General features: G+C 33.3%; 2 protein-coding genes and 1 long non-coding RNA gene across 4 annotated transcripts; 1 reads left to right on the forward strand and 2 right to left on the reverse strand.

Annotated features, from left to right (window-relative positions):
* The first annotated feature begins 905 nt into the window (after positions 1-905).
* On the forward strand, positions 906-15,801 carry Ktub (king tubby). 2 transcript variants are annotated; one of them, XM_064039414.1, is made up of 8 exons: positions 906-1,128; positions 1,266-1,389; positions 1,507-1,596; positions 3,500-3,678; positions 5,375-5,558; positions 8,577-8,776; positions 11,098-13,187; positions 13,607-15,801. In XM_064039414.1, exons 1-7 carry the CDS (start codon positions 1,093-1,095, stop codon positions 11,500-11,502), a joined length of 1,218 nt encoding a protein of 405 aa, XP_063895484.1. In that variant the 5' UTR covers positions 906-1,092; the 3' UTR covers positions 11,503-13,187; positions 13,607-15,801. The 2 variants fall into 2 exon arrangements, with proteins under 2 accessions (XP_063895484.1, XP_063895485.1); XM_064039415.1 differs by lacking the exon at positions 1,507-1,596.
* A 751-nt stretch (positions 15,802-16,552) lies between these two features.
* On the reverse strand, positions 16,553-17,117 carry LOC110373261 (large ribosomal subunit protein eL28). The gene has a single exon (XM_021330477.3). It carries the CDS (start codon positions 17,010-17,012, stop codon positions 16,593-16,595), a length of 420 nt encoding a protein of 139 aa, XP_021186152.3. The 5' UTR covers positions 17,013-17,117; the 3' UTR covers positions 16,553-16,592.
* Positions 17,118-19,640: 2,523 nt separating this feature from the next.
* On the reverse strand, positions 19,641-20,676 carry LOC126055523 (uncharacterized). The gene is made up of 2 exons (XR_010277432.1): positions 20,494-20,676; positions 19,641-20,155 (listed from the first exon to the last, which is right to left on the reverse strand). It is a non-coding gene; the product is annotated as an uncharacterized LOC126055523 (long non-coding RNA).
* Between the last annotated feature and the right edge of the window lie 1,754 nt (positions 20,677-22,430).

Genomic DNA, 22,430 nt, shown 5'->3' on the forward strand with positions numbered 1-22,430 from the left:
TTTAAAAGGACAATACATAAAAGTGGACTACTTATGTTGGGGATTTCACAATTCGGATCAAGAATGGCTTTCTGAATTATATTTTTAATATAAGGCACTGAATTCCAGAATCTGGCTTCACACATTTTACCTAGTCTTACGAATTCATAAAGCCATTTCGGTTTTATGAGACAACCCGTACTAAATATAGGTACGTAAGTATTTATATTTATCACCGCCCGCGTCAGTTTTTCATTGTGAATTCTGAATTTTAAAAAATCTTACCGCTTGCATTCATCTAAGCTAAGTATCCCTATCCTATTATATGCATACACATGTTTTAGTGTAGATGGGATAGTTTTGGTAGAATTATATTAGACACAAAATATTAAAAACATTTACTGATAATTTAAAACTACTCGAGTAGACAAGAGGGTTTTCTAAAATGGCGTCCACGAGGTGGCAGCACCGAGTCGTCAGGTCCAGGTAACTGTCAAAGTGCTTATCTTTACTATGAATAGTGAACGATTTTAGTGTTTTTTTTATTTTATAATTAAAGCACTGCATTATTGTTTTACTATTGAGGTTGAGTAAATAAAAAAAACTAAATCATATTGTGTTAACAAATTTTTCAACAAGCTTTTCCTTAGTATGTACCAGTGACTTTTGCACCCTCTCTCTTAGCTCAATTTTTAGTTCGGAAACCTTATTCTGACCGTAGTCCATAATAAAATCAATAACACTTCCAATATAACAGAATTTCAATAAACAATAAGTTCGGCACCTACAATTCCATACTATTTGACAGCTGTTTGGACCTGAAAAATAACCAAAACCCTCAAATTATTTTATGTTAAAGAAATTAAAAAAAATAAAACTTAAAATATAACCATTGATCACAAAACTACTATTGGGTGTAGCACAATTATTATTTTTTAGGCGGGTAACACTATTTTCCTGGGCAACGGTAGGCAAGATGATTTATAAACAAAAAATGAGCTTACAAAATGCCAATTATTGTATTGAATTTTGAGATAAAAGTTAAAATATTTACAACTAAACTGTAGTGCGCTGTAGTTAAAGTTAAATACAAGTTATCAGAACTCAAACACAATGGCTTCAACGCGAGATCAAAAAATCGAACAGCAAGTAAGTGGTTTTAAAAATGTTTTAAAAGACTCGCCTATTTCTTGGACTTTTGCATGTTTTATGAAGAGCTGTTCGTAGTTTTTACGGTCTCCTTCGTTAGTTAGTGTCTTTTCATTTATATTTTCTGGTGATTTCAGCGGCAATTAATGGAATTGAAAATGAAACAGAAACGCCAAAATTCTGGCATGGTTCAAGCGAATGATCTAAGAGTAGGATCAGCAAAACGTCCAATATCAGGCAGCCGGTCCCGAGAACTGCATGGTAAGTTCATCATTTATTAATAACCCAATCAATTAATATTTCTCAATGTTTAGTTGACTCATGCATGATCTTTGATGTATATTTTCGTTATGCGCATTTTCTTTTCCTTTCATCCAGGCTATGATGGCCCGATGCAATTTCTTATGTCGCCAGTCAATCCGGACCAAGTTATACCCCTCCAAACTAATAGAATATCAACTTATGATGGTAAGTATGAATTCTGCTTTTTAATTTAAAATGAGGTCTTTATGCTTTTGTGTACATTATTTAACATTAGCATGATTAGTTAAATGTTTTCTGTACTCTAATACCTGTAACTCTTTCTATATATGGTTTTCTAACTACATATGTTTATTGTGGCTTTTGTTACTCTGAGCCGACGTCCACTTCAAAAGTAAAACTGCTGCCCGTCTCGACTAGTCGTAGGGCATTAACATGGTATAAAACAATTAATTTACTCTTTCCAATACCCACAATTTAGCTGATTCCAATCAACATAAGAATAAATATATTGAAGATTTTTTTTTGTCATTATGTTTCACTTAAAGTCTCTTCTATGTAAAACGTTTTCAAACTTTCATTTAATAGACATATTTTAAATATACTTGATTTCCTAAACATTCAAGAACATTATTTACTATTGTATGCCTACATTACATACAGAAATTCGTGACCTTGTATGATGAATCATAGTTGTGATACTTGTGAATAAGCTTGTTATTAAAGAGAAGGAAAACATATTATTCATTCATGGCCCGTTTGTACCTACCTGGTTTTACTTTGAACTACTATTGTTATTACATATATAATTGAAAGAACTTTTTGGTAAACACATAATAAACATTTCATTAGAATTCTCGGGAATTTATCAATTTTTTTTAGAACATTTAACACAAAATACTATGTAGTAAACTATCAGTATAAACAAAATGATTAGACTCAATTAGCAGTGAAAACTTTTATCACTAATTACACTTGCGATCTGAAAATAGTACCAATATATACCTACATTTTTAATTTATTGTTCGTTCAGAGAGTGTAATTATGTTGTCAGAATCCTGAGTACCTATATTCATATACGAATTAAACATTGCTAATGGGTATTAAATTTTCAATATGGCGCTCGTACCCAATGAGTTTATTGCCCAACTGTAGCAAAAGCAAACAAGGGGTTCTGTGTTTGTTTAAAACCAATAATTTGATGGATACAATGTTAGTAATACAAGTTTGACACAGTGTGTAACTTGACATGAAGTATACACTAACTACATTTTTTATTACTTTCCCTTGGGCTCATTTTAAAATTTATTTATGAAAAAGATAAAGTAGGTACCTGTTTCCTGACTTAGTTCTTTGTCTCAGAATGGTAAATCGTAAAATATCTAATAAATATCGCTAGAGAACAAATATTATTATATTGTAGAAGAAGTATGTAGGTACTTGTTATCATTATAACAAGGACAAGTCTCCCACTTGAGCAGGAAATATGCCTCGGCCAATTGATAAAACTCTGCACAAATACTTCAGATTAAACACTTCAGATAAATGGACACTTCCAGCTGTGCACACATTTTAGATAAATATAAATCACTGAAAAGATAACTTTAGGTTACTGAAGGTGGGCTGCGGGATTGTTCGAAAAAGTTACCGCGGCCCTGGGACATAAAAGGTCTAAGAAGGAACATGATGGGGTTTAGTCAGGAGTCTGACACAGTGAGGGATCACGCTGCTAATTGCGCACTTGATGATTTCTCATAAAAAAAGGTTTTTAAGTGTTCAATTGTTCTGGACTGGCTTGAAGCACTTCGGAATGCCATAAAAACATGAAAAAATAAACTACAATAGACAATGTTTTGCAGGGTAATTTGACAAATTGCGAGAGACTAGACTGCATTTTATTTTAAGAGCGTTAAAGTTACAACAGAAGGTTTATAATGTAGGTACACCAGTAAATAAATTTTTCCCATCCATACTGTCATTCATAACTATGCATCGGCCTGTAAGAAGCGCTAGGTATTAGTCAGCCGGATTACTAAGCAACGCTCCATTTGACTATTCCTATTTTTTTTTTTCTTAAGCGTGATCTAAAACTCAGTTTTACTTCCCACAGAGTTAGGCAATCAGATAGAAGTGCTAACGGTAGGCGAGGGTGACGGCAGCGGGGAGGAAGATGACGAGAGCGTACCGGTCTGCAGTGTGGGCCGTGACGCGAGCACTGATGACGTGTGCGCGGACGCAGCTGTCGCGCCCCTGCATGATAAGCCGAGGAGGGATAGCTCGCCTAGCCAGGTATGTTGAGTATGTCACGGTAAATAAATTTGCACCTCCGAACTGAGCTATTTGTGTCAGGCCTCGTGAATCAGGCCGTAATTTTTTGTTGGAACGCAAGTGATCAATTTCGGAGAGGCAAAAGTATATGATGTAAGTAACTTGTAAACATATGTAGATGGTATTACACCTCTGGATTTGCCTTGTAATTGATTTGAATTATTGAGTCTTCAACGAGTTTTCAAGGTTCACAATTAGCTCTCGATCAGTTTCTCAAATTAAGAAGAACTGAGGGAAGATAAAAAAATAAAATGTAAATTAACATTAAAAAGAAAAATTAAAAATATGCTTGTTTACTGGAAAGGGAATAAATAGTGTATAAATATAAATATTAAGTTATATACTATAATAGATAAGACATAGTAATACATAAGGGAGTGTGTATGTAAATGGATATTTATTTAGTATTCTTAGACATTCTACATGTAAGTAATTATTTTAATGAGCGAAACGCCTGCAAACTGCTGCAGCAGTTTGGCGCTTATTAGTTATAGAAACTGAATTGTGGAATGGAATAATAAATTTATAAAAAAAAAAAAACTTGGTTTCTTGCATCATATATCTAAGTCTTACTAGTAGGTAATTTATGTTGCGAACGCATAAGCCCGTTAGATTAAGGGTCAATTCCCACTGAAAGAGCAGCGGCCGGCAGCGGCCGTAAGAGCACGGAAAATGTAAGAGCGCGGCGCGGTGCGGCGCCGCGCGGCCCGCCGCGCTCGCGCTCAATCCCTTGCAATTACGGCCGCTGCCGGCCGCTGCCGGCCGCTGCTCTTTCAGTGGGAATTGACCCTTAATCTAACGGGCTTATGCTCAATCCCTTGCAATTACGGCCGCTGCCGGCCGCTGCTCTTTCAGTGGGAATTGACCCTTAGTCTAACGCTGCTCTTTCAGTGGGAATTGACTTTTCAATTCCCACTAGAGCAGCGGCCGGCAGCGGCCGTAAGAGCACGGAAAATGTAAGAGCGCGGCGCCGCGCGGCCCGCCGCGCTCGCGCTCAATCCCTTGCAATTACGGCCGCTGCCGGCCGCTGCTCTTTCAGTGGGAATTGACCCTAAAACTCACATAATGAGAACAACGTTGTAAATAAATAGAATTACCAAAACCACCATACTAGCACAGATTACTATAATAGTTACTATACTACTAAGTATTTCATCCTCCATCATCCTCCGAGCCTTTTTCCCAAACTATGTTGGGGTCGGCTTCCAGTCTAATCGGATTCAGCTGAGTACCAGTGCTTTACAAGAAGCGACTGCCTATCTGACCTCCTCAACCCAGTTACCCGGGCAACCCGATACCCCTTGGTTAGACTGGTGTCAGACTTACTGGCTTCTGACTACCCGTAACGACTGCCTAGGATGTTCAATGACAGCCGGGACCTACAGTTTAACGTGCCATCCGAAACACAGTCATTGGTGTCTAAGATATACTTAGAAAGTACATACAAACTTAGAAAAGTTGCATTGGTACTTGCCTGACCTGGAATCGAACCCGCGCCCTCATACTCGAGAGGTTGGTTCTTTGCCCACTAGGCCACCACGACTTGCACTACTAAGTATTTACGCCACATTATTTTTCTCGTGAATCAACGTATGTCAAAGGCACAATTAATTTAGACGTGTTATATCTTTACCTAACCAAATTCTTTATTCAACAGACAGCTGAAATAGAAGGGTCAGTGGAGGGCGCGGTAGAAACCTTCGTGGTGACCCCGGCTAAGCACGGCACGCTATACAAATGTCGCATAGCCCGTGACCGTAAGGGCATGGACCGAGGACTCTACCCTACATACTTCTTGCACCTCGAAAAGGATTATGGGAAAAAGGTCTTCTTGCTGGCTGGTATGTAAAAAAAAAAATATTTGCGCGCGTAATTTGAATTTGGAAATGGAATTTGAGCTAAAAGTCTGGCTGGATTTTGAATGATGTTTCAGTATTACGACCTTTTTGAATGCTGTGTTTATCGGTTTTAGTGCAAACGCGGCTTTAGAAATGTATTACAGGTAATAAATAAACGTATAATCGTTTTCAGTGCTAAGTCTTCAATATTATAGAGTTTGAATGCCATTTTAAGCAATAATTGCCGCGAGCTTTTAGTTATGAATGACAAAAATTGTTTCCTAACGTGAATTAGGATGTTAAGCCTTGCCTTGCTTTGAGTAAAACTGAAAATTAAGTAAAAAGGTATCTTAAATTCCATAAACCACCGTTAATTTCAACTCTATTACCTTCAAAATGATGAATTACTAGTTACCATTTTATAGTTTAAATAATTAATTGATTAGTGTCATGTGTCGCCCTAGTAACTAAGCTAAGGAGGTCAGAAAACCAGTCCCTTCACGTAAAATACTGGAAAAGTATATTTTCAAAACCGTACTCGAAATACATAGGTGAAAAACGTCATATTAAGAGCGTGTACGTCAACCGCGCGCCATTTGGCCTAAAACGGTACTTTTCAAACCACTGTTTCTCAGTAACTACTTATCCTATAACTATGTTATTTTTTAATAACGCAAGGTAATTTCACTGTCTATATAGTTAATTGAACATAAATTTCAATTTGTTTAGTTTAAACACTTAAAATCCCTATAACGTAACAGATGTTTTATAAAATTCCCGTTCAGCGTCTATTTCGAAGCTTAAATTCATGTGAAAACAGTGGCAAATCTAATCATATTTATTTTTTTACTCATAGACGAAATCACCATGCCTATAGTTAGTTGAAAGCATTTTTTGATTTAGGTCTCTATCTTTCAGAAAAAAATATTTTAACAATGTGAAAAATTGTGAATTTCAAATGCTTTTTTTGCCTATCTATCTTACTTAATTTAATATAACAATTATTTACTATAGTAATATAACTCTTTCTTTAAAACATAAACTTTATATTATAATTTAATCTCTCGTTTTTATTTTTTTATAAATTATTTAAAAACTACTATAAAACGCTGCACGCGAGTCAACTCAAACCAGACCGCCGCAAGGCTTCACAGAGAGAGGACGTGTCGCTCCGTCACATCGCGTAGGGTGAATAACCTCTGCCGTGGATACCGAGAATAGAATACATTTCAAGCGCGACCAACAAATCTTGATACATTACTATTTTATTTAAAGCTCAATTTTGAAGCATATTTTTTTTATCGATTGAGTTGAAATTTTGTTTGAATGTTCAGTTTTAATGACAATGTATGATTCTATATCCAATATGGCGGTATACCCAAGATGGAGAAAAAAATGTTTTTAATGCATTCCTACGATATGGGTATCAAATGAAAGGGCTTGCTATGAATAACTCGAAAAAAAATGTGTCGCGAGTCTAAATCCAATATGGCGGACTCTTTAGGCTAGAAATCACTTATTGCAGATGTCTGTTACCAATCGAGCTATAATTTTTTTTTTTTTCATTTTTCAAATCGGTCCAGGCGTCTTTGAGAAATCGAGAACAATCAAATTGAGAACAATCACAAAACAATCTAATTGAAACCTCCTCCTTTCTTTTTTTTAAATCGGTTAAAATACAGAAACTCTTAACATTGTCATTAATCATCAGTCGACTATTTAGTACTGTTAAAAATTGTATGTAATATACAGAAAGTCCTCAAAACCAAGGTTTTCGTAGGTGCCCGATTTTTTTGCAAAAGAGTGTAAGTATTAACGACTTATTTTCATGCTTTTATATTTTAGACATCCATAGACTTACACTATTTCCCGCTATTAACTATTTACTAAATAATATATTTTTTGTTCTACCAATTTCACTCGAAAGGATCAAAATGGTTTGTGTGACTATACGTGAAGTATGATAGGCACGCACACAGCCGCGACGCTAGTCTGCGCGGTTTTTTGCGTTGAATTACCTAAAGTTGACATCGCGCGCCGAGCGTACACGCTCTTAATATCAATAAGCATTAGAAGGTCGCTGTTTATCAATCATTAACATCGCACCTCATTTCCCATTCAATATTAATTTTCCTTGATGAAAACTATCAATTGGTCACTGTCCATTATCTAAATTGTGTTCATAAATAAACTTCTATTAATTTGATTGCTAATCCAATTTGGTTTGAATGAAATTAAATATTAACTTGTCTTTGTTTAAGTCACATGGATGTCACTAGGGACTAAAATTAACTAAAAACTTTTGGTATTTTTAAAGGACTGTCTGCAGTTTTTTTTATTTTTTCATTCGAGTACAATGGGTCCATTAGTATATTAGTCTGCTATTCCGAATTATTTTTCTATTTTCCGTTGAACCAAACAGTTTCAGCATAATTATGCAATCGAAATCGACTGTTGTTTAGCCAAGTCTATATTTGTAGATCCAAGTACATCCAAAAAGTGTAGACATTTGCCAATTTTATTTTGTTTATCAGGAATTTTCTGTGCCAATCGTTTTATGTAACCTGCTTCTGCAATATTAACATTATTTGTCTTTTGGATAAGGGCAGGAGGATAATTTATCTTTTTGACGAGGATTTTTGTTAATTACACAATACATCAAAAATATTATCAATTAACGTCTTGAGTAAGCTGCGTCTTGATTCTAAGCCGAACTGGAAATATTCTGGAGTAAGCCTTGTAATATAGAACCCTATATTGGCAGAGTTCCCAATTTTAGAGCTTTTTAACGTTTCTCTTTTCTTAAACTTGATAGGGTATGCGCTAAATGTAACTTTCGACCTTGCATCTTTTATGACCGGTTCGAAAATACAGACCATGATTTTAAACAGCCCAAAATGACCTTCGAGTAGAACATTATCATGTACCAAAAACTAGCAAATCCGACTGCTACTCCTACAAATTATCACATTCAAAAATCACCTTTACTGCTTTAAACAAAGAAACTTTTTGTATTTTCAGCCCGCAAACGCAAGAAATCAGCCACCTCGAACTACCTGATCTCCACGGATCCTACAGAACTAACTCGCACTGCTGACAGTTTCGCGGGCAAGTTGCGATCCAATTTACTGGGGACTGCGTTCACTGTGTACGACAACGGCAAAGCGTGGAGGAAGCACGATCACGCTCATACTAGACATGAGTTGGCTGCTGTTGTTTATGTAAGTAGTTATTTTCTATATCTTTACTGCCATATTAATATAATGTAGAGGACACATTTTTGTTGTTTCTTGTTACCTTAAAGGCTCCGAAACTTCTTACACTGTTGGAAAGCTACAGTATCCACGAGTATCATAGGCTATATTTTGTTCGGCGGGACGCTGGTGAAACCGCGAAAACAGCTCATAAGTAAATTTTATAACACACTAATATTTTACCGTTATAAGCAAAAGGAAGAAGGATTATTTGCATATCGTCACAAAATTTCAACTAATTTGTTTTTAGTAGATGCTCTATCGCATGCAGTCGGTTGCCGTATAGAAAAACCCGGATTGACTTCTAGGTTTAATTATTTTATACTGAAATAACTGCAATACTGATTAATTCCAAAGCTTTTGACTGTTGTTATGTAATAATATTATACTAAAACTTCCTACAAATGTTTGAATACAAAATAATTCCATTCAGTAAACTACAAACTTACTTATTATTAATATCACCGTTTGCTTACGTAGGCTTTGCGGTTAGGTACGGGTCGAAGTTTTCCCCTTTAATTATTCAGATAAATACTTCATCATTCTGAGAAATTGTACGGCACCTTGATGACTAGCTAATATTTTTATTACGCCGATGAATGATATTTATGCAACCCATATGTACGGGCAACAACAAAACTCCAATAAATAAAATAAAAATTATAAAATACCACGACAACAGAAAGAAATAACATGAACATCAGAATAACAAAACAGTCATTAAACCGATTGCTTTAGATTTTTTGTTTTCAGGTACATATTATGTAATTTTGATTGTGTTAGTAGAATTTTGTAGCTGACAGTAGATACATAAATAATGGAAGAAACTCGTTTTAGAAAAATCATCACTATATTTCATCTTTTAACACAATAAACTATTAACTATTTTATAATTTCATTCTACTTATAACTCGCATCACGTATACAGGATGCAATAATACACAGTTTTGTAGTTCCATACGGAATGGTATGCTATAAAATTCATCCATTATACTGTGACAATAATGACCGCCCGTTTAAAATAATGGCTGTCGCTAAAGTTTACAACGCATGGACACAAAATACATAGGTACAGAAGTCAATCTCATGTATGTACTTCACTTTTCATGCCTAAACTCGGCGGTCGCGCTAGGGCTGTCAACTTTTTTATGCGCATAAAACTAACGTGGTAGTGGTACTCGTATCTAATTATTTGATGTATTGTTAAGAATAAAACAGGAAAAATGAAATATAAACCAATAATAATAAAATATTTAATGTGGCATACAAGAGGTTAATAAACACTTTCAACGGAAATTCGTTTGAACGAGATACCGAACTTTTTCAGAAACCGCAATTTATAATTTTGTTATTCATACATATATACTTACCCTCCTCTTTACTTGTGAAAATTTTTTTTTTCTATGTAATGGGCTGGTACAGTCCCTGATCTAAGCTTGCTTCTACCTACAGAAACCTTGATGTGCGAGTTTTATTTCGTCTACCTTACAACATACTCTCGCCATGATCACAAAAATTATCAACTCCTACTAGTAATAATCTTTGAGGGTAGGTTGGGAGGTTCGCCTGGGTCGACACTAGCAAAACTTATTACGGCATTGGGCCAGAGGCCGCCGGGGCGCTTACCTACCCACCTAACTGTACCTACTGCGTTTATTATACGAACCATCGAAATATGAGAAAATAAGTAAGTACATACTATAGGTAATACGGCAGGCTAAAAAAACGACAATTCACTGTTTATTGTTGTATAAAAACAACCGTCCACTGAACAATTATAATACGAATTTTTTTGTTGCTCCTTTATTACTTTTTCTTTTGTTATTAAAATTAAAAATATTACAGTCAAATTACAGTTAGGTAGGTATCACAACGAGTGCACATTTATCTACCTTGTGTGTGACGCGCGTATCTCAAGAAAACGGCAGCCGCGCTCGCACTGTTTTGAGTTGTTTTGAGACAGCGCGTCTGTGAACACGCACACAGAGACACCTATGTCTGCGTGACTCGAACGCGCTTTGTATGTAGATTGACTTCTGTACCTATGTATTTTGTGGCATGGATACATGTTTATATTTTATCATAGTGACAACCATTTATATTCAAATCAGATCTCTATAATTAACTTAAATTGCAATTTACTTTGATCGCGTTATATTGCTATTACAATTTTTACAGGAGTTTCTTTATTAATAAAGTACCAGAATAATCATTTGAATAAAAGTAGCAACATAATACAATACAACAATAAACAAATTAATTAACCATGTACCTATCTAAAATTCCAGGATACAAACGTCCTCGGTTTCAAAGGTCCGAGAAAAATGACCGTCATCCTCCCAGGCATGACTCCCGACCGCCAACGCGTCACCATCGCGCCACAGGACGACAGCGAAACACTTCTCGAACGACTCAAGAGCCAAACTTTAGACGATATTGTCGTACTACACAACAAAACTCCCGTTTGGAACGACGAAACTCAGTCGTACGTTCTCAATTTTCACGGCAGAGTGACTCAGGCAAGTGTGAAAAATTTCCAAATTGTTCACGATTCGGAACCGGATTATGTAGTCATGCAATTCGGTCGTATATCTGAGGATGTCTTTACAATGGACTTTAGGTACCCTCTTTGCGCTCTACAGGCGTTTGGTATAGCTCTCAGTTCTTTTGACAGCAAATTAGCTTGCGAATGATCTCGTTTTTCGTCACTTCAACATTCCATTGTGGTTGTCGGTTTTACAATTTATTTATTGTGGTTTTTATCACGAGGCTATAATTTACTTGTACGTAATTTTTTTAGGCTGCTGTCACAAATGCATAGGATTTGAGTCTTTTATCATTGTCTTAGATAGTCGGTGAAGGTCTATGAGATGAAAATGAATGAAGTAGGCATTTCTATACAAACATATTCAAACTAAAACATAAGGATGGAATACTTCTGAAAGTAACTAATATAGCGCTAGCAGCTTAATCAAATAATCTAAAACTATTTAAATGAAATTATAAGAAAATACTATTCCTTGCCTTAGAACTTCACCGACATCATTTTTGCTTTATAAATTGATAGGTCCATCATATACACTTTTCGACGTATCTTGCAAGTCTGGCATTCCCTACAGCTGCGCAGTAGACAATTTTGTTCTCAAAAAATCTATTTGCGCACCCATAGAGTATTTCAGACTCGCCAAGACACGTCGGACAGTCTGTAAATTCTTACTTGTTTATCGTACTTAAAACATTATATTATTTATTATGAAAAAAAAAAACAAACGCACATTTGTTTTTGGTGCTTGTTGTGATGTGGGTTGTGTTTTCCGTAATTCAACTTTCATCGATGTTAGAACGAAGTTTGTAATCTAGTTGTGTCTGTAGTATGCCTAATAAGGCTGTGTTTAAGAAATTGGTTGTTCTTATGAGTGCCCGTTCAAGAGTCGCTACACAATAAACTTAACAAATTGAACAATAGTTTCTTAGTAAAGATTTAGTTAGTTTTTTAGAGAAGTAATTTTTTTACAGACTTCCAAAAAAGATACTCTATTATTCGTCATCTTTTAGTTGCTTCATAAACCAAGTACAATGTATGCAATGCTGCAGTTAACTTCTATCTAGGCGACTTTTGAGCAGGCTCCGATAAGAATTATCATGTTTCTTAAACAAAATATAAGTGTAATTTACTGAGGTCCAAGGTATAGAATCCAAGGAAAATTGCACATATGCATTTACTATCATATCTGTCTGTTACTAGTAGAAAGTATGCAATGTGGGAATTAATTTATAAAACTACTTTTTAAAATGTAGTTGCAAGACCATTATGAAGCATTTTCAATTCGCTTTTGTATGAAATTGAAAAAAAATGAATTTAAATAATGTACATAAAAAGGAATTATTACAATAATCTTAAATATTTATTGACAATTTGATTGAAAATTAATTAATTGAGCGATATAAAGAGAACTTTAAAGCTTATTTGAACGCAACAATAGTTTTATTTCCATATTTTTATGTGTATTTTTTAATACTTTTTCAATAATGTTCCTTCTACGTCAACGCACATGCTTGCACATTATAGTCAGTATGACAGTCTTACTTAAACTTAGGTATATTTAGGTACCTAGCATATAGTAATATTTTAATTTCTCTTCACAAAAATAATGTATTCTGTAGCTACTGATTCAGTGAAGTAATAACATTGTAACCATTACTTCACAGAAAATATAATGCAATTGCTTTTGTTATAGCATTTTTTCAAGATTCATTTCATTTCATGATGCTTACTTTGAAATCTTAAGCCTTCTTGGAGACAAAATCAAGATAGGACGTAATGTTAAACTGTCAAAATGAAAGCAAATGCACTATAGGAGCCTCTATTTCTTTGTAGGCCAGCTTAGTGATGTAAAATGAAAAAAACGGTTTGTTTTTTTTCACTTTATTGAAAAAAAACATGAAAAAAAACTTTGCATCGTTGTTTTTTTTTCTAAATTTGGTTTTTTTTCTAGCCTACTTTATAGTTGAATTTTCAAAATTTCCCTTTCGTTGAGTTAATATCTATGAATGTTGCCATTATTTTCATGAAATGTTGGTACTGTTTTATCAGAAAAGTACCGTAGATTCAAGAATAAACCTAAGACTCTATTATGTAATCTTAAGTATTAATCTTTAACGGTAAATGCCCTAACAATTTTGGAGTTATTATACTCTTGAAAAAAACAAGGCCCAGAAAAAAAACAGTTTTTTATCTGTTTTTTTTTCAAGGTTTTTTTTCACACTAGAAAAAAAACGTTTTTTTTGCAACACTAGGCCAGCTCACTTTCTGCTCAGTATTCTTTATATGAACGCTTTTTAAAATTACATGTCGTCATAATCCAATATGGCCAATATTGTATTGCCATAATATTAGTTACGCAAATAATTAATTGACAATTCTATGTACAAACTATTCTTAAGCATCACTTAGTGTTAGTTTTGTATCCTAGTCAATTTAGGTTTTAGTTAATTTAAAGTTAGCACTAATGATGATAATTTGAATTTTAAAAGCACAAATTATGTTAAGGATTTTTATGAATTTTCAATTATTTGGTGTCATAAACAATTATGAATATTTAGATAAAAAAGGAATTGCTTTAAACAAAAATGAACGTTAAGTTTTTTTTGGATAATCATGTTAATCACAATAGATTTAATTTCTTAATGAATGTTGTATGTTTGCCAGTGATACCACACCAGTATTATTTTTAATTTACAATTTAGACTTATTATTTTACCCAATTATTTATAAACCTGACAATAACAATGTACATTGTACCCACTGCCTTCTCCTGGATCATTTTGGATTTAAAAAACACATTTGTTCAACAAAACAAATGTTAAAAAAAACTATTAGATTAAATAAATGTGCCTATAATTAGGTTACGTGTTTAGATAGCTAAATGAGAACTTAAATGAAAATTGTAAATTACTAAATAAAAATGTCAATGCGTCTATGTAATAAAAATATCATGAGCTTCTTGTAATCGTAATAATCGTATTAAATATGAATTTTGACCTATTTTCGAGAAAATCATATAACTATCATGATTGCAAATGCTTCACTGAATTTTGGTGTATTAAAATTGTTTTCTTGCAGCCTGTTTCATGTACCTATGTACTCCCAGAAAGGGCAAAGTACTTATTTGACATACTTTTGTAAAAACATACTTGGCTCATTGTACAATCTCAACTTAAGGCAGACATCTGCATTGACTGTACTTAACACTGCCAAAATGAGACAAGTTGAATAAGGTTCTTAAAATTATCTAATGAGTTTTAATTAGTCCACAAAAGTTGCGAAAAAGCCTATTTGTCATCCTCATCCAATTCACGTTCTGTTTTTTTATTATAATAAATTATAATTGAAATTACATTTAATATCCATGTGTATTGATGAGTAGGTTGCATATTGGTATTAGGGCTTGTATTCACTACTTGGACAAAATTTTATGATCAAGAGAAAATTATTCGGTCATCTTGCTTTCCATAGTGAATACAAGCCTAAGCGAAATCATGGGCTTGAGAGCAAAATGTCACATCTCTTTAGTTAGGCATCTACACATAATAAATTGAAAATTTAATTTGGTAGTATTGTAAATACTAAAGTATGAATTTTGGTGTATTGTGCCTTTGGTAACGATAGGTTAAATGTTTGTGCCTTTTATTTTCATGTTTACTATGTATTTTGTACCTGGAGCTTTTCGTAGGCACAGAACTACCCCCCCTTTACTAGATGACAAATCGCTTTTACAACTTCAAGATGTTTAGATTACTTATAAGGGCAACTTTTACAAGCAAAGCTGTCTTTAGTCTAGTCTAGTATAGTAGTAGATGTGGTGGATGTTCGGTACTATAATTGAAACTGTGTAAATTAATAAACTATTGAAAACTTTTGTAAAAATTCATGAGAAAATGTCCATTTTAATTAACTTGTGAATTTAATCAAATTTTGCTCATAGTTATTGTGCAGTATGTGTGTAGTAAAATATGTACTCTTGAAATGTGCTTACACACTCAATTATTTTTGTTTAATACTGAAGTAGAAAAGATATAGAATACATACCTACACAATATTTACTGATATGGACTTATTTATAAATGAAGTCGGTTAATAATACCCAATCATGTCTACATATTTGCAATGAATTTAACATAACAATATTACATTTATTGATGTATAAATTATTTCTAATATCTATTGTAAATAGTATGTAAACTGAAATATTGAACACAAATAATGTCTAAGCTCTGTAACAATTTGTGTTAAACTAGTGAAGCACTGTGCATTAGAATATCTGTTAAAAATAATAGTAAATTGTCTTTGATATAATTTATTGGTTCCTGAGAAAGATCATGTTTGTAACTTATATCATGACAAATCCAGTGATGTATTATGTATTTATTGAACATTCCTTGTTTGTGATATGAAAATCATGATTTTGTTATCAATAAATTTTATTGATGCATCAAGTTGTTTCTTTATTAAAAAATCCACATTCCGCCTCCCCCTTGTTATCATAAAAATATTCTACCTACCTACAACTATATTGAATACTTGCAGATTTACTGGAACTGTGCCAGTGTTAAGTGGGAACTACTGCCTGTACTGGGATAACGTATAGCCTATGTCACTTGAGAAAAGCAGCTCTCAAGCATTTTTTGTTTGTTTGTACCCTAAAGTCTCCCATGACAACTGAACTAATTTAAAAAATCTTCATTCGGGAAGCTACATTGTACCCGAGTAATATGGCTATATTTCATCCAGGTATGGGGAGAAGTTCCGAGGGACACAAGTGAAACTACGGGAAAACAGCTAGTTACTACAAAAGCTGAGAAAAGGCTTTTCTTCAATCAAGGTGCTATCAAGATGAATTGGTAATTTCCGAGTTCAATTTTACTTCGCATTACTCAAGTGACAGGTAAGAAGGGTACAAATATTATGCTATGAAGTTTTATGTACTATTTTTACACTCAAAACTGAATTAGACACAGGAGCTAGTTCAGTATTGCATTACAGGAAATAAAATTAAACACTTTTGGCATTGTGATACTACTAATCCACAATATTATTAATCTCATTTCATTAAAATTCCTAAGAAAAGCTGTGTACAAATTTTAAATTGCTATTTAATTGCAGTATAAAGTTCAATATTTACTTTAAAATAGAAATTGATAGGTTATGTTGGGGCACTAATTACAAGAAATGACACGAAGAGGTAGGGTTTTATATTTTTTATTGTCAGCTTACATACAAAAGTTATTCGGTCTTAGCGGCCGCGGCTTTAGGCTTCTTCGCCTTGATGGGCCTCTGGGAACGAAGGATGGCTGAAGCACGACGGAGGGTGGCCTTAGACAAGTCAGTGCGGTAGTGGTTGGCTTTCAACAACCTCTTCACCTTGTACAACGATCTCCTCGCGCCGGCTTTGAATGTGCGGCGTACTGTGTTCTTGACGGGCTTGTTAGTCGCCTTAGCCTTCTTGTACACTACTGTGAAACCTTTCCTGTCAGGGTTCTCGACGACGCCAACAGCCTTCTTCTGGATCAGGCCGTTGTATCTGTACGAGTTGAGGTTAGTCACATTGTTGGGCTCCTTGCTGAACGGCTTCTTAATGTTACGCTTCTTCACCAGGAAGGCGTGGTTGTTGCGGATGATCATCCAGTTCAGATGGGACGACATTTTCGTAGTTTTATTCTAAAAACTACACCAAATACAACGTGCTCACAACGTGTCCGTAGACAAAAAGAAGGAAGTTGTTTGTCTATGCTTTGGCTTATGTCAAACGTCACTGTCAAAAACAGTGTTGCCAAAACTTTTCTAAAAAACTCCCATTTTGTTACTAAAATTTACATTTCAAGATGGGACCATGCTGACTTGTTTTTATTTTGAAAGGGATAAATTATCAAGTGATTTGGAAAAGCTTATTTGTTAAATCATAATATTAAGAAAACAGAACACAGATAGCTAAAGTTGGCCACACTACTGTAGTCGATAAACATGAAGAGATAATGTTTCATGAGGTTTGCTATAATCAACAAGGTTATTATAAATATGTAATAATAATGGCATGAAGAATGGTAAAATGTAGCTGTTTGTTAATTAATATTTGAAGTAATTCATCTACTCATATCTGCAACATAAAATTATACTCTACACCAAGTATTTTCCCTCCTTTAGAAACATTGTTTGATAGCTGGCTACACCAGGCATCGTCCAGAGACAAAAAAAAATGCAACTTCTACTTTCCTTTCTTTCTACAATTTCAATAACTATAATTAAATTAATTTATTAACTGATTAAGTCACAATTTTTACTACAAAATTTAGAACTCAGCTTTATTTAAAAATTATTTATTAACATTCGATTAAAATTCCCTACTCTATGGAATTTACCGTTGACTTCTTTCATTTTCTTCATTCTTTTTTTGGCATTTTGCTTATGGTGATATTATTGTAGGTATTCAAACTTCTGGTATTCTTGAAAGTCTTTATTAATAGTTAAAGAAATACAATCACATTTTGTTAGGAATTATAACATTGTTCTCACTGGTTTTTACATCATGACAAATCACACCACCGTCAAGCTTTTTCATAGACTAACAACCCTACATTTTTTAAATGTCATAGACTATAAATTCCTAACACCTTCTCCTATTTTTAATATATGAACATAAAAAATACCTTATAATTACTTCAGAGACACCATCAGTTTTCAAAACATTAACTTAAACAAGTATTCAAAACATTAACTTAAACACTTCTAATCATAACACTCAATAATTCACACAACAACTTTATCGCAATGAAATTTAAATTTTTCTTTATATAGTGGTTTCGTCAACATATCCGCTATCTGATAATTTGTAGGACAATATATAATATCTAAATATCCTTTCTTATAATTTTCGTGTATAAAATAAAATCTCACATCTATATGTTTAGATCTCTTGCTGAATGAACCTGTTTTTATCAATTGGATAGCACTCTGGTTATCAATATTCAAACTAATCTTAATACTGCTACCAATTAATTCACTTATAAAAGTCTTTAAGTATAAACACTCTTTAACGCAATCTGCTGCTGCTATATATTCAGCTTCAGTTGACGATAGACTTACTATCGGCTGTCTTTTGGAGCACCAAGCTATAGGTCCACCTGCCAACATTATTATGAACCCTGTTGTACTTCGTCTGGTCTCTGTACAACCTGCATAATCTGAGTCACAATATGCATGCAATCTTGTAATATCTTTCCCAGCATTATACAAAATCCCTTTATCTCTCGTTCCATTCAAGTACTTCAACACCTTCTTTACTGCTAATATGTCTTGCCTTGATGGATTTTCTACCTTTTTTGCTTCATTCACAGCTTGACTGATATCTGGTCTTGACCTGGTTGACAAGTACAATAATCCACCAACTAGTTCTCTGTATGGAAAATTTGACGTAGCCATCTTAGATTCATTTTCCTTTCCCACAATGCATGGAGTATCTGCAGCTTTGGAATCATACATATTATATTTTCTAAGTAATTTTTCTGTATAATTCTGCTGATGCAACAAAATGCCTTGTTCTGATCTTTTTATTTCAAAACCTATATAGTTTTGAGGTTGTTCATATGTTTTTAAGATAAATTCTTTTTCCAATTGATGCAAGATCTGTAATAACTTTTCCTTGTCTTTTGATATGGCCAAACCGTCATCAACATATATAGCCAATATTATAGTTTTGTCTTCATTAAAAAACACACACTGATCTGACTTTGTAGCTCTCAGTCCAAGTTTCCTTAAAGTTTCTGTAAATCTTTTATTCCATGTCATTGGTGCCTGTTTTAGCCCATATAGTCCTTTCTTTAAACGACAAATTTTATTAGGCTGTCTTTCATATCCTTCAGGAATATACCGTAAAACGAGGTGGCATTGATTAATTTTAAAATGTAAACTGATGCCTTTCTTTGTATTTGAATGTTACACATTTAAAAAAAATGCTAGTAGGGTGGACTAACGACATACTTTGATATTTAATTTTTTTTTATTGGAAAAAGTTGGTATTAATATAGAAAAAAATAAAAGCTTGTAATCAATTTAATATTGAATTTGGGGCTACTTTGATACCACGTTCTTTTTCATCGAATATGAAAGACACCCCGCTAAGGAACAAAACAATAAAAATAAAATTGACATTATTGGTTCCAAAATAGCTATTTTTTTTTTTTGGGGCTACTGATTCTAGGGTGAAATTGATTAGTGTTATATTTGAGTCCAAGTTTATTTAATTTGTAATAAAGGGTCTACATTAAAACACGCAAATAATTTTTAAACTTTTTATCTAATCAACATCAGTCAGTATATTAATAATAATATCAAACTTTCTAAAGTTTTTACTAATTTCTGTTATAATAATCAGTCTCAACAATCATAATAGGTGGGTAATCAGAGATCAAAAAGTACCTAGTAGGTAGGTAACATAATTATCAAAACTAAATATTTCTACGCAATTATCAACATGGTCACACAATCATTCTTAGAATTATTTGTACGTGGTACAGACTTAAAAAAATAAAAAAAAATAAAAACATAGAAAATATAAGCAATAGAAATAATGCCACATTTTTTAAATTAGTAGAAGGTTTCTTCACAACTCTTTAATCATTACCTACTTGTTATATAATGTACCGAATGGGATGTGATACTGAAGCGAGGCAGCGTTTATAGTAAGCTCATCGTTTGTGATTTTCTCGAGAGCCTCTTCGAGGGTCTCATTACTATAATTTTTGTAGTTGCGGGTACCCGGAGTTTTCTTGTAAGTCCGAACCATTCTGATTCTACAAACAAAATAAATACCTGGGGTTAGATTGATAAATGATACAATGTCTTATGTCTTTCCATTTTTATATTAACTGGGGCGAGATTGATAGCTATCAATGTCGCCTCATATGACTAATCAATTACGCCCCGGTCTACAAATGAAAGCATAGAAAACAAAATGGCGACCGCAAGAGGAAGGTTAAAACTTGTTTTTGTTCTCAAATAAACATACAATCACATATCCTATTTCCATAAATACCAAGTAAATACATACATTTGTGCATTCAAAGTTGTCCGGTATTAAAAAAACTGTCCTATTTACATATTAACTTAAACAAATAAATAAATTACTTACAGCAATCCTCTCACCTCGACGTTTTCGGAAAACATGGCTGATGAGTCAGTCTTGCCAACACAATAAAAATAAAAATTATTACGTTCCATTCCAAATATAAAAATAAGTAAAACCATAAATTTTGAGTAATCATCAATGTCGCCCCGGATCTCAAAGTCACCTCGTTTTACGGTACATAAATATGTCTTCCTTTAACTCGCCATACAAAAATGCTGTTTTCACATCAAAAGTTATCATTTCATATTCCTTTGAAGCAGCAATTGCTATTAATGATTTTATTGCTGATTGACTTACTACTGGACTATATATTTCTTGATAGTCAATGCTTTGCTGTTCGAAGCCTCTCGCTACAAGTCTTGCTTTGTAAGTACCATTTTCTTTTATACAAAATACCCATTTACTTGACAATATCTTGTGTCCTTTTGCTCTTCCTATATCAACTATTTCCCATGTATTGTTACTTTCCAATGATTCCTTCTCCGAATTTATGGCCTTCTCCCAATTATTCTTTTCAGCAGACTTCATGACTTCATCATACGTAAGTAATACATAATCTTGCAGGTAAGCTGGTTTTTTCCGTTGTCGTTTTGTATTTATAGTTTCTATAGTTTCTATCTCTGCAGTATTACTTTCTTTATTTTCATCATTTTCTACTTCATCAATAATATCTGGAATGTTGTCTTCTATTACATTACTTTGTTGTTCTAACTCTTCTATTTCATAATAACTGTCATCACTTTCTTCTTCTTGATTTATTTCTTCTTCATTATTACCTGGTATTATTTCTGTTATCACCGAACTTCCTGTTTCTTCATATTTTTCTCAATTTTCTTATTATTGTTAATTATAACAATATCCCTTGCTATTTCAATTCTTCTTTCTTCTTTATTCCACAATCTATATCCATTATTAGTATATCCAATCATGATTAACTTTTTGCTTCTTGGATCTAGTTTCTTAATATTTGAATGTAATTGTTTAGCATATACTATTGAACCAAACTTGCATATATTAGATATATTAGGCCTTTTACCATGCCACATCTCATAAGGTGTCTTATTCTTCAATGATTCACTTGGTAATCTATTTATAATATAAGTAGAACAGTATACAGCTTCACCCACATTTCTTTATCTAACCCTGAATCAAATAGTAATGCTCTGGTTTTATCTAATAAGGTTCGATTTAGTCTTTCTGCTTTACCATTTAGTTGTGGTGAATATGGTACTGTATAATCTAGTTTTATTCCCTTTTCAGTACACCATTTTTAAAATCATTGCTTGTGTATTCACCTCCATTATCGCATCTTATGGTAGATACCTTTTCTGTTCTCTCTCTTTCTGTTTCTTCTATATAATGTTTTAAATTTTCTTTAACTTCATTTTTATATTTAAGCAAGTATATTTTTGTAAAATGAGTATAATCATCCATGACGGTTAAAACATAACTATAGCCATCATAAGTTTTGTTTTCGAACGGTCCACATACATCAGTATGTAATAATTGAAGTGGTCTACTGGCTCTGTTTCTTACTGTGTTAAATGGGAGTCTTGTTTGTTTAGCTTGTGTACAGATTTCACATTCGTCTATTTGCCTTAATCCATTTATTTTTATTCCATCTGCCACATCTGGTAATATATCTAGTATTTTCTTTCCTGGATGTCCAAGTCTTTGATGCCATTCTAAAGCAGTGCCATTTTCTTTCATTAACAGTGTTTTTTCTTGCATATTATTATCATCCAAATTAATTTTATATAAACCGTTTTCTTTTTCCTGTTAATATTAATTCTGACTCCTTATATATTTTACATTATCTTTGGTAAATATAACCACTCCTTGATTGTTTGTAACTGCATTAACCGATAATAAATTTTGTGATAAGTCAGGAACAAGCAGGGTATTATTAAGAGTGCATTTATTGCCAATGACTTTACCAG

The sequence above is a fragment of the Helicoverpa armigera genome, chromosome 19, assembly GCF_030705265.1.
Source record: "Helicoverpa armigera isolate CAAS_96S chromosome 19, ASM3070526v1, whole genome shotgun sequence".
NCBI lineage: Eukaryota > Metazoa > Arthropoda > Insecta > Lepidoptera > Noctuidae > Helicoverpa > Helicoverpa armigera.

Bases quoted from the DNA above. Each gene is read 5' to 3' on its own strand.
- Ktub (XM_064039414.1), top strand. From the start codon at position 1,093: ATGGCTTCAACGCGAGATCAAAAAATCGAACAGCAA. The intron at 1,129-1,265 runs GTAAGTGGTTTT...TGGTGATTTCAG, and splicing joins ATCAAAAAATCGAACAGCAA to CGGCAATTAATGGAATTGAA. The intron at 1,597-3,499 runs GTAAGTATGAAT...TACTTCCCACAG, and splicing joins TAGAATATCAACTTATGATG to AGTTAGGCAATCAGATAGAA.
- LOC110373261 (XM_021330477.3), bottom strand. From the start codon at position 17,012: ATGTCGTCCCATCTGAACTGGATGATCATCCGCAACAACCACGCCTTC.